Source organism: Cynara cardunculus (genome assembly GCF_001531365.2).
Source record: "Cynara cardunculus var. scolymus isolate 2C chromosome LG 3, CcrdV1, whole genome shotgun sequence".
Taxonomy (NCBI): domain Eukaryota; kingdom Viridiplantae; phylum Streptophyta; class Magnoliopsida; order Asterales; family Asteraceae; genus Cynara; species Cynara cardunculus.
The window spans coordinates 2,518,517-2,531,434 of NC_037530.1; the positions used below are offsets into that span (position 1 = coordinate 2,518,517).

General features: G+C 35.6%; 1 protein-coding gene across 3 annotated transcripts; it reads left to right on the forward strand.

Moving 5' to 3' along the window:
* The first annotated feature begins 753 nt into the window (after window positions 1–753).
* On the forward strand, window positions 754–9,522 carry LOC112508934 (protein PHR1-LIKE 1-like). Of its 3 annotated transcripts, none has more exons than XM_025113794.1 (8): window positions 754–868; window positions 3,278–3,957; window positions 5,900–6,062; window positions 6,766–6,842; window positions 7,440–7,479; window positions 7,923–7,983; window positions 8,406–8,475; window positions 9,115–9,522. In XM_025113794.1, the coding sequence occupies exons 2-8, from the start codon at window positions 3,379–3,381 to the stop codon at window positions 9,433–9,435; spliced, it is 1,311 nt and encodes a 436-aa protein (XP_024969562.1). In that variant the 5' UTR covers window positions 754–868; window positions 3,278–3,378; the 3' UTR covers window positions 9,436–9,522. The 3 variants fall into 3 exon arrangements, with proteins under 3 accessions (XP_024969562.1, XP_024969564.1, XP_024969565.1); XM_025113796.1 differs by having other exon boundaries at window positions 762–868; window positions 2,247–3,957; XM_025113797.1 differs by having other exon boundaries at window positions 762–868; window positions 3,338–3,957.
* The last annotated feature ends 3,396 nt before the right edge of the window (window positions 9,523–12,918 follow it).

Here is a 12,918-nt window from a genome sequence, read left to right on the forward strand (position 1 = left end):
GTTTAATAATATAACATTTTATAAATATAATAATTAGATATTCTGTTAGAACTCAATAATTATCTTAATTATATTTTATTTTTTTTATATTTAAAATGAGATGTTTATCCTGTATTTGATTATGTTTATATACAATTAGTTACACGAATTTAGATATGAAAATTTAATAAGTTGTAATTAGCACAATCTACTTGCAATCTTGAGTTTTAAGTAATATGCATTAATAAACAGTACTTTATGCATAAAAAGTGGTTTTTAAGAGTTTTTGTCAAATATTTTATAATATAGTATAGATAAATAATTATGCAATCTATAAAATAAAGAATCTGTTCAAGTAGAAAATAATTTATTTTGGAAATTTTAACTTTTTTATTTTAAAAATATGTTAAAAAAATACTTTACTGAAAAATGTAAGATACTTTAACTCGATTCTTAATTATCATGTAAAAAAGTGTAACTTTTTACTTAAAAAAATACTATTATATTTAAAAAACCCCCCAACACATCAAACATGATTTTATTTTCTTATTCGAAAATCAGACGACTCTCCCACTTTACTGAGCGCCTTTTCATTCCATTAAAGAAATCTGAATCCCCTGCTTCTCGCTACTCCTTCTCCTCCAACTCAAACTCTAATCTCTACCGTTCAATTTTCATTCAATCAAAAGTCATCTACACCAACGGCCAGGATCGTTTATCAGAATTGAGTGTACAAATGGGCATAGAAACCTCAAGACGTGAGCTCTCTGTCTCTCATCATTCTATACTCCATTCATTGGGGATTGGGAGGGAGTTCAATTTGCTTTCGTTGCTCCGTACGTACCCGTTGCGTACGACAATCTTTCTTTGTCTCCTCGTGGAAATCAAGGTTTGTTATCTCTCAGTTTTCTTGAAATCTTGTACCCTCAAAAGGGGGAAAGGTTGAATCGGGTTTTCAGGTGTATACACATATATGTATATATATATATATGTCATCTCTGAACAAACCCCATCTCCAGTACTTACTTGGAGAGGATGATCTGATTATGATATGATTATGTGATTGAAGCTTATTTCATTTGAAATTGATTAAAATTAGTTCGAGTTTTTGGGAATTCTGCCATTTATCGTTAAATTGAATTTCCTGTATTGAACACCATGTGTTTGTTGATTTGCGTTAATCTTGATTTTGGGAATAAAGACGAGATATTCAACGGTGAAGATTGTTTTCTGTTATTCAATTCACTTGACTTAAAGCTTTAGCGGTAGAGCTTGAAATCGATATAATTGATGCAAATATTCTTTGACCCTTACGCCAACTTAATGTTCTTTCTTTTTGTTGATTTCAACTTAAATTTTTTTGTGTATCTATAGTCTTCTTTGTAAAAGAATTCGTTTCTGAGGAAGATTTTGGATTTGGGTGCTGGAATCTTCAATCTAAAAAGTTGATTTCAGCATTATGATGTGCTTTTTTGCTTCTATAGCTATGCATTGGCTTATAACTGTCTGCCTTTGTTTGAAGCTAATTTTCTTATCTATTGTGAATTGAACTTGAGCTTGAGGGAACTTTCTACATCTCGAATTTATTGGCGAAGAATCTATTGGGGATACGAGAATAGTATTACAGAAGAGGCAACTTTGGGTTTCTTGTACCTAAAAATTAGGTGAAAATTTCCCATTTTTCAAAAGTAGAGTCGAGGGCTAAAATCGAAAAGAAAATAAGTTTCATGGCAAAAGAAAAAAAAAATAGTAATCCATTAAGTAAAAGTAAAGCCATGACAAGACTTAGGTTTCAGTGTGTATAATATGTAATTAACGAATTAATAACGAACTAACTTCTTTCTTTGATAGGTTTGATGTTAGACTTGTATATATCACACCACACACACACCCCTATACGATCAACTTCTTAGAATCTCTTAACCACAGTGTTCAAACGAATATCCCTTGTGCCCTTGTAACACAGTTGTTCGATGACATTATCACACTAGCCAATATTCCATTAGTGTAAGTGATATATGTCGTTTCCATTTGTTAGTCAAGTTGGAACAATCTTAAGGTGTCTTTTGATATTTTGAAGTCTTGTTCGTTTGTTTTAATGGGTATCATCAGACCCTCAGGCCTCCACTAATACATGATCTTTGTTTTGTATACTTTGATGTCTGTCCTTATTGCTGTTACTGTTTACTGTCATTGTTGCCTGTTCGCACATACTCTTGTTTATTTTATTTCCTATGTCTCATGTGCTCTAGTTTCTTTTTGAAAAGTTTGCAAACCGAGGGTCTTCACAGAAACAACCTCTCCATTCCTTGCGGTAGAAGAAAGATCTACATACATTCTACCCCATAGAGGCTACTTCCAAGTGGGATATAAAATTGGTTCATTTGGTTTGGTTTGGTTAGGTTAATGAATAATTAGTTCTCCTTTCATATGTCTTTGTCTTTATCCGTCTTAAAAAACAAATTACCATCTTTTTCCTGCATTGAATCTTTTTAGAATACATGCATACAGATATATGTTTGTGTGTGTATCATATTTGGCTAGTTTCCTTTGCTGCTTAATTCTTCATTGTTTTTGGTAACCAATTGTTTTTTCTAGTTCAAGTCGTGATTTTCTTGTCTTGTGAGCTTTCAACTATTGTCTTTTAATCAAATTTAAGGTAACTTTAAAGAAAAAGAAAGCTAGATTTGATCATCTAGGGTTCCGGGAGGTGCACATTAATCATCACAATATTGACAATGAGTAGTAAATATGGAAAATCTGGCACTGCGAATTGGATATGTGGAACCCCCAAATTTATCTCCAAAAGAGTCCTTAAGGAGAGAAGGGAGGTTCCAACATATATGGAGGAGACATGGTCCAAGTCTAGCCTATGTGGGACTCTTAACACGCCCCCTCCAATGGAGGCTAGGCAGGCATAGATTGGCCCAGAGTGTTGAGAGGGGGCTAGGCGAGTACAGATTCTACCTGGGGTACAATCCCTAAAGTGGTAGACCTTGGCTCTGATACCATGTGGGAATATATGGAACCCTCAGATTAACCTCCAAAAGAGCCCTGAAGGAGAGAAGGGACGTTGCAACATATGTGGAGGACAAATGGTCCAAGTCTAGCCGATTTGGGATTATAACAGGGTATATAGCTGAAAAAATGGATCTTCAAAAAATTGTATGCATTCTCTGTTTTAGCTAAACACATTGCTTTGTTTTCTTGACTTCTATCATAACCGACCAGCTTCTCTTTTCCTCAATATAAGCGACTGATTATTGATTGACTTACGATTTGAAGTACATTGCTGTAGAAAAATGGTAATAATTGGGGCTTAAGAGCTTTTATCTGTGTGTGTTGACTTGGCTCCAAGGGACTCCTTATCAATCATTTGGAAGAAGTGTAGCTGATTTTATGAATGGGAAAAAATGGACATACACCGCCTTATGTGTTCAACGATCTGGTGAAAAGCAGCTGAATAATATGGGTGCTTCGGGAACAATGTCGTCGTCTATTCCAGTTATTCCTGCTCTGGAAGGGAAGTATCAAAAATTGGCAGATTCATTTCCTGTTATCTCAGAAAAGGAGCTATCAAATACTCTACTCCCTGATCGAAATCAAATGGTTTCTGATTCTGGGTTGCAAAATTCTCCTTTAGTTTCTAGGCCTTCAAGTGATATCGTGCCAATCCAAGTGAACCAAACGTCTCATTTTGTAAATGCACAATCAGCATCGTTAGTTGGTTACACCGGTCAAAACAATGCTATGTCGTGGAGTGCAGAATCACTTCAGGATATCTTGGATTTCCCTGAAAATGTCACTGGCGGGAATTCTCAGATCGAGACTCATAATTCTTTGATGCCATCTGGCGATAATGGTAGGGGAACTGACTGGCAGAAATGGGCGGATCAATTAATGAGTGTTGAAGACAACATGGACTCAAATTGGAGCGAAATCCTGGCTGATGTTGATGTGCCAACCCTGGAACCAAAGGTATTCTCCTCTTAAACTCTCTGCGTAGAAATGAATCTTTGAACTAGAGCTGATCATTTGCGGGCTTGGGCTGGGCCTAACCTAATTTTATTGTCCAATGGGACTAATATGGCAAACCCAACCCCTTATTTACGGGCTTGAAAACTTGCCCATACCCGCCCTATAAACAGGTTGGGTATAATCATAATCATAATCATAAGTTATGTACAATCAATTCAAAATACACAAATTAGACATAAGTTATGTAAAACAATTCAAAATACACAACTATTTTTCCAACTTAAAATTAGACATAAGTATATAACAATGTACATAATTTAGAAAAAAATTGTTTCGCAAAATATGGAGTATTGATAAAGGAAATGACCAAATGAGGTAATTATGTTTTTACTTTTAGATTTTTTAAGAATGTTATTATTATTAGTCATAATTAAGTGGGAATTGGTAGGTATCGAAAATGTTTAAGTGGGAAATCCTAATTCTTTTTCATCGCGACATTGCCCCATTAATTCTGGGCCCATCCATTTCTCCAAAAATGGTAATCCAAGAAAGCGGGCGGGGATTGGGCGGATATAGCGGGCCGTCCTGCCTGTGAACAGCTGTACCTTGGACATGAAAGCTTCTTCTCTTTACTAAACAATAAGAGAAGAAAGAAAATAAGGAACACTTATCCATGTACTCGGAATATTTGAAGTAACAGTTGGGTTGAGTTGAGTATGACTGTTCTTTTGTTTCGATTGAATGATGATTATCATCTCACGTGTTTTGTGTTCATTTGCAGTAGGGGATAATTACGTTTTCTTTCAGTTTTACGGCATGCTAATTTTTTATTTTTTTCTTAAGAAAGGTAAAGATAAACTTATAAACCACAGGCCTATGCTATGCAGCTTTTCTTTGGTGCACTGTATGTTTAAGCAAAGCTTATGATTTGTTTTTGATGATTTTCTCCGCTATAAATGGGAACCATTTTGTTGAGATTGAGATTGAGCAAGCTGATGGGAGGGAACTTAGGATCAGTTTAGAGAGAGAGAGGGGAGGTTCAGGGGAAAACCCTCAGAAAAATGAAAAACTAAGGAATACCCTGATAACCGTTCATTTGGATGGTATGCACCTATCCGTACTTCATACCATCCAGATGAATGGTTACCATGATGTTCTTCAGTTTTTCATTTTGCGTTTTTCTCTGAACCTGACCCTATATATATGTAAGAATGTGTATATTATATATATATATATATATATGTATATATATAGGGAGATTCAAATAAGAAGGCTAAATATCCTGAGAAGGTAAGAATGGGAAGGTTAAGGTACAGTTCATATGTTAATCATTGAAAAAATTCATTTGAAGATGCATATGTGAACCCATATGAATAATCTGTGACGTCAATTCACATATGCATCTTCAAATAGTTTTATGTTTTTCAGATTTTTTAAATGATTCACATATGAACCTTCTCTCCTTACCTTCTGACAATATCTACTTATTTGAACCGGCCCTGTATCTATAGAAAAATAAGCAGATTTGACATATGAAGTTCACGGACATGAAGAAGGGTTGTAGTGAAGTTCGATGATGAGCATTTGGATGCGATTGAGGGTTATTGTAATATATTGAGCATTTGGATGGGATCGTTTGGTCCGGATTCACTTTGTAATATTTTTGGTATTATAATTTGCTGATAATAATATACAATAAATTTATGAAAAACAGCAGCCTAACTTTAAAGAGGGGCGTATATGAGGGGGCAACGACCCCTATGGTGGCGTTGTCATTTCATTAGCTGTGCTCTCAGCATGTATATTTGACATTAAAATATTCCCCAATTCAACTTTGAATTGGAAAAGCACTACATTTGAATGTCTAGAATCAAATGTTAACCGGAGAATTTCATTTCTAACTATGGGACGCTTTACTGAAACTGTATGTTCCTTTGTGCAGCAAATACAAACTGTTTCTCGCCCTCCTGTGCCAACAACTATAGAAGCATATCCTGTCAGTAGCCCATCATCTACCGGAGCCTCAATCAAACCTCGCATGCGTTGGACACCAGAACTCCATGAATCCTTTGTTGAAGCCGTCAACCAGCTCGGTGGTAGTGAACGTATGTACCTTCATTTCAGCCTTTTACATATAAATTTGAAAATATTGCTTCCTTCGTCCCAAAATAAGTCTCCACATTTCTATTTATGTACTGTCCCAAAATAAGTGTCCGCTTTCATAAAAATAGATGTTTATAACTTACCAAATTTCCAATTCTACCCTTAGGGGCTGTTTGGTTGGTTTTCCATCAACTCCTGTATGGATAAAGCCGTTTGTGTAGATTAATTTGTCTGTATAGATTGGGAAGGTTGGAGGGATTTTTCATAGATGGAAGGAGTGTGTTTTTTTAATTGAGAGGGGCATTTTTGGAAAAAACTTGACTTTCTGCATAGAGCTCCTCCCTAGAAGCTTACTGAATAAGCCACTACCAAGTAGTCATGTATAGCTGACTGAATAAACTGCGAGTCCCATTAAATTCATTAAGAAGCTAACAAATAGGCCCTTAGTTAGGATGCACTAATATTTATGAGTTGATGAGATAGAGAAATTCATTAGTGGGATAATTATCCATCTCTAAAACTGTCTTATTAAGGGTAAAATTGTCATTAAGTAATAGATATACTTGTATCTCTAAAAGTATAATTATATTTCTAAAAACTGTATGCATTTTTCATGGTGAACATTTGTTTTGGGACGGAGGGAGTTATATTTACGAATTCATGACCATATCTTTTCTGCTGACTTTTCTGTTTTCGATTTAAAAGGAGCCACACCAAAAGGTGTTCTGAAGCTCATGAATGTTGAAGGCTTGACCATCTATCATGTGAAAAGCCATCTGCAGGTATGTTAGAAAATTATCTTTCTGATAATCTCGTTACCAAGCATAGGGTCTCATGTTTGACTTCTGAGGTCAAAGGAGATAATTTTTGCGGATTCAATATTAAAAGATTTGTTAAACATAGAAGAAAGAAGATGATATAATTTGGGTGAACATTCGTTTCTCTCGTTTCTTTTTGTGATAGAAGATGTGGGCATGGTATATTTGAGAACCACAAAAAGTATGAGAACCGGAGAACCTTTATACTCATTGATGCATATACACTAATGAATTTCAGTGAGCATATGCATCAATGCATATATACTTGCATACGTAGTAGATAAGTAGATATGCATTGATGAATATATTCATTGATGAAGTATCTATTTTGATAGTGTATATGCATCAATAAATATACAGGTTCTCGGGTTTTCAAATTTTTGTGGTTCTCACATGAACTTGATCCTAGAATTTATAGGCGTAAAAGTACTGATACATTACCTTCAACTTTTGATTCGAAAAATAGTTGGGTTGCCACAAAAGTCAAAATGGGACTTCCTTTTAGTGCACGGACGATTACCTTAATTCAGATTGATACTTTTTCTGTTATTTCGATTTCAGAAATATAGAACAGCCAGGTACAAGCCGGAGTTGTCTGAAGGTAATATTATTATTCTTCAAATAGATTTTAAAGGGGGAAATTGACCAAACTAACCATTTTGGACAAACATCTTCACTTTTTAGCCAACTTTTTCATGTTCGAACCAAAATAACCAAGATTTCGCCCCATTTCGCAAAATGTATTTTTTAAAATGATTCTGGTGGACCATTTCGCAAGCGGACCCCATCCGAATTATATTTGATTCGGAAAAAGTACATTTAGCAAGTTGTGAGATGGTCACTTACGAAACTTGGCTATTTTGGTTCAATTTCTCTTTTAAAGGACATTTATGATCTTTTATTGGCTAAAAATTTGTGATATTTGAACAACTTTATCATCGAAATTGACCAATGTGTTTAACTTGTGGTTCGACTATTATTAGATTCGTTTTTGATCGAGAAAACTCCTTAAATTTTGATCTTCGTTCAATATCCTTAATGCAGGAACGTCAGAGAAGAAGACGTCTTCTATTGATGAGATGGTCTCTATGGATATTAAGAACAAGTAAGACCATCTCTCTCTCTACAAAAACACACGTATATTGCATTGTTATATTGCAAAAGTGGTTTCCGTTCATTTGGTTTCACATGGTTTAGTTTGATTTAATTGATGGAGAAAATTTTGCAAGGGTATTTTAGACATTTAGCTATGACAACTTCTGCGTGTGTTATCAAACGTGACAATTCTCGTGGGGGCGGAGTGCGTCCTAGGTCCTATTTATGCCATGTGCATATATTACAAGAATACATTCCTAATGAATTTGGTGATTGTGGGTGCTCGGGCCCGCTTGCGCACAACCCGCCTAATCCCAAGACCCCCTGAAGATAACAGTCAGGAAAATCCCCAGTGGTGACCAATAGGGGGGAAGCAAAGGCCTAGCCTTTATTTGTCGATTTTGAAACTTACGTTAATGGTTTTGATGACAGGAGTTTGGGGTTCACTGATGCATTAAAACTGCAAATGGAAGTTCAAAAGCAACTTCATGAACAACTCGAGGTATGCCAAATAGTAGCGAAAATTATATTTTCTGTTAAGTATAGTAGTTCAAACACATTGTTTGTGAGATCCCACATCGGTTGGAGAGAGGAACAAAGGTTGTCTTATAGGATGCGTTTGGTATCCAGACAACATAAGAACAGGACAGAACAACTGTTCAACATTTGATAAGACAAAACAGAATAAAACAAGACAAAACAAATAAAATGACCAATTTACCCCTAATAAGTTGTTTAAATATCTGATTAATTTATGTAATTTATTAAATTATAATAAAATAAATATTTTTTGTATCAGAAGATATCATTAGGAAGTTTTTTAGGATAGTAAGTAAAAGTTTAAATAGCATAAAACACAGTATATAAAATCTAAATAACGAATAAAATGTATAGAGTGACATGTATTTGATGTTTTAGAAGAGAGACAAGTTCTATTTTGAGGTTATATTGGTAAAATAGTTCGATGGTTGGGGGTGGAACACGCTCGTTCCACTCTGTTCCACATAAAAGTTCTGCCAGACATGGAACAGTGATTCCTGTTTTGTTTTGTCTACCCTTAATGTTCCAAAAGTCATTGCTTAGGTTTTTTTGGTTATACTGAAATGATCAACTGATTGAAATATCGATTTTTTTCCTTCAGATCCAAAGAAACTTACAATTACGAATAGAAGAACAGGGAAAGTACCTTCAAATGATGTTCGAGCAACAAAGGAAGATGGAAAACGAAAGGCAAAAACCGTCCTCTTCTAGTCTAGATGACAACCCAACCGAAAAACCGAAGGCTTCAGAACGTGATGATCAATGCATATCAGATAAGGATCCCAAAAACTCGACTGAAAAGAGCAGCCAGAAGTCAACCTCCCAAATAGAAGTACAAGATGTTAACAAAACTAATATCGATAGCCGATGTAGTCCGCGCCCTAACAAACGTGCCAGACCCGATGAGGCGACAATGTCTTGATTTGTATCGCGTAATTTTGGATCTTGATTTCTCTTCTTGCTGTTAAAGATTTTAGGCTTCTGCACTTGGAGATTGATTCTGGAACTTGAAAAGAATGTTAGGTTTTTCTTTTACCTTTTTGTTTCGTAAGGTTTAGTCAAAATAATTTAAGTCCGTAATAAACGTGTTTGTGTTCATGAAAGTTGCATCTGTCTTTGGGTACTTTTTCTTTTGTACGTGTGTCCACAGAAACAACTGTTCTACTCTTTGGGGTAGAAGACAAAGACAGGTCTATATATATCCTATCTCATACCCGACATTTGACGGGACACACCAGATTAGGTTGGTTTGGTTTTGTGGTGTTTTACTACTTATTTGGAGAAATTGTCCAAAATAGCCATTCCAGACACTAATTCATTTTATAGTCAATTTTCTACTGGATTGACTGAAATGGTCACGATTTCTCAAGTAGCACTTTAATAACTTGTAAAATCTACTTTTTATGAATTTTGATATTTATACTTGTGAAATGTTGACATGACAAGTTACTTCGGCAAGTTGCATAAGTGACAGTTCCACTTGATAATTTAGTAAGTAGCATTTTAACAAGTTGTGTAAGGGGCTGTTCGGTTCATTTTTTATTAAGAACTGTATGAATAAAGTTGTTTGTATCGATAAAGTTGTCTGTATGATAATAGATAAGTTGTTCAGTTGTTATGCTGAATAAACAGTTTGAATGTCAACAATGACCATTTTATCCTTAGTCTATATCGAACACTATTAAAACATTTGTTTGATAAATTTTTTGAATATTTGACTTTGAATGATTAAAAAAATATCAATATAAAAGTTTTTTTTAATAAAAACAATTTGACCTAACATGAATATATGATGATATAAATTTAATAAAAAGAGAATAAATGGATTAATAAATGGCTGAGTACAAAGAACATCACTTTTGTAGTTGAGCATTTCAGCCTATGACTGGCCGAATAAGCCAATACCGAACAGTTGGATATGGCTGTGCGAATAAGCCATATCCTTTATATGGCCCATTAAGCTTCTATCGAACATCCCCTAAGTGGGACTTTTAAATCAGCATTTAGCAAGAAGCACCTTAGCAACTCATGAAAATCTTAGTTATCTTAGTCGATTGAGTAGAAAAGTGGCTAAAAAGTGATACATACATATTATGATTACACATTCTCTTAATTATGCACAGGTATATCTCCTCTATACAGCCTTTTTTAGAAATAGAAAAAGATTCAAAAAGGTTCCACATATTCTAACAATGTCACCAATGAGATTGAGGGGATGTTTACCAAACGCTTATCCAGGGTAAGCGCTTACCAAGTCACATTACCTTACCGAATCAATATGACAAGGACCAAGAATCTTACCTGGTAAGAGCTAAGGCAAGGACTAAGAGTCTTACCTGGTAAGTGATGGCGACGACTCTTACCACGTTTAGCACTTATCAGGTTAGTTGTTGCATACGATAACGTTTTGATGGACTAAAATCTTATTCGATAAGTAATTAATAGTTTTGAGTTTTGCCAGTAAACACTTATCCGGAAAAGTGTTGGTAAACACCCCCTGAGTTTGATGCAGAAGATTCCCATTGTATGGTGACGTTTCCAGACCAACTATCAAACACTTCTATAAAACCTTGTTTCTAATTGAATACTTGACATACAATTGGCTCTGGGCTTCATAAATTGCCCAACAAATCTCCCAAACCATAGACTACAAATAAGCAATAACCAATCAGATGGCAGCTGCTTGTTCTGCAAAAAAGACATGATGCCGCCCTTGTAAAGTCTGTATTGATCCCACGATCATCATGAGAGAGGTAAAATACGTGTCCCAAGGGCAGGTGGATGTCCACCTCTTTACGTGTTAGGTTAACGCCACAGGGACACACAATAAGAGGGCGGGGGACTGCAAATCTAACAGTTCTATAGAACTCGAATCTTGGATAATGTCTCTCGTGTCTTCGAAAGTCAACTATTGATTCACGTGCAACAGGGAACGAGTCAAGGCTATCATATACTCGAGTCTTTGAGGGGATACAACTGCTTCTAGTGATTATAAGTCTCTGCTAATGTTGCAGTATTAAGTCTTTCCTAGAGGGTATCCGAAAGTCGACTATGTGGAATAAGGCGTTGCTAAAAAAACTTAAACCAAACAAATCCAGTAAATCACACATAGGTATAGGGTCGGTGGGGGGTTGAATGTATACAGATCTTTCCTCTATCTCTAACCCAAGGGGCAGAGAGACTGTTTTCGTGAAGACTCCCAGCTTGTAAAGGAAAGGGAACAAGAAAACAAACTACAGACGTGTGTGAGAGTGTGAGTGAATGTGCGTGCAAACAAACAATGAGAGCAGTTAAATAAGAGGCGGTAGAGACAAAAGTGAGGAAAATCGGTTAAGTCAGAGGAAACACATAAAATGCAAGACCGAGAACTACTAGTGCAAGAAGAAAAAATAAGGTCCGTTTGGTTTGTAGGATTGGGTAGGATTTGTAGCGATTTGAAATTCAGTTCCATTCCAATCCCATGTTTGGTTTGAAGGTTTGCTTGGAACAGAAATCCCACAAACATGGGATTTCATTGAAATTCCATGGGGGTTGCTGGTATTTGGTGGGATTTCGTAGGATTTGTGTGTAATAATGTTTTAAAATATGTCGAAACATTTGTTACTTATATAATAAAGTAAAAAGGTAACTTAATTATTTTTATAGAAAATGGAATTCAATTCCATTCTAAATCCAAACACACCAAATATTCCAAAACCAAATCCCTCACATTCCAAATCATTCCCCGAAATCCAAATCCCTCAAAAGCATTCTATCAAAGCAAACATCGCCCAAGGGTTTGTTTGGTTTGTGGGATTTGGTAACATTTACAAGGATTTGGAATTAAATTCCATTCCAATCCTGTGTTTTGGTTTGAAGTAAAGTTTGGATTTAGAAATCCCACAATTGACGGATTTAGAAATCCCTTGTTTGTCATTTCAAATCCAAATCCAAATCCCATGATTTCAATATTGTTTCCATCACATCTCTACCTCGTATCTTCATCAAATCTACCCTAATCTCTCTATCGCCTCCAAACAAACAAATTATTTATAAAACAGACAACTACAAACCAAACAAGATTTATTAAAAAAATCCAAATCCCACAAACCAAACACACTAAAAAGATTCAAAATCCATCCGATTCCAAATCCTTCCACGAAATCCAAATTCCTCAAAAGCATCTCATCAAACCAAACAAGCCCTAAGACTAGTGTTCAATAATAGATCGCACAATCGCTCTACTATCTGAGGTAGAGGTCAGATCTGCATACATCTCACCCCCAAATCCCAAATCCCACCTCACGTGGGATATACTGGGATTGTTTGGTTTGGATTAGCAAACGAGAAAAGGAGGAAGCACAACAACGACCCTCTATCTGTCGTAAGACTCAGGTAACCTAACTGCTACCGCGCTACCCCCCCC

Coding starts and splice junctions, on each gene's coding strand:
- LOC112508934 (XM_025113794.1), top strand. CDS start 3,379: ATGAATGGGAAAAAATGGACATACACCGCCTTATGTGTTCAACGATCT. Junction 7,480..7,922: donor CAAGCCGGAGTTGTCTGAAG/GTAATATTATTA, acceptor TCCTTAATGCAG/GAACGTCAGAGAAGAAGACG. Junction 7,984..8,405: donor TCTATGGATATTAAGAACAA/GTAAGACCATCT, acceptor TTTTGATGACAG/GAGTTTGGGGTTCACTGATG.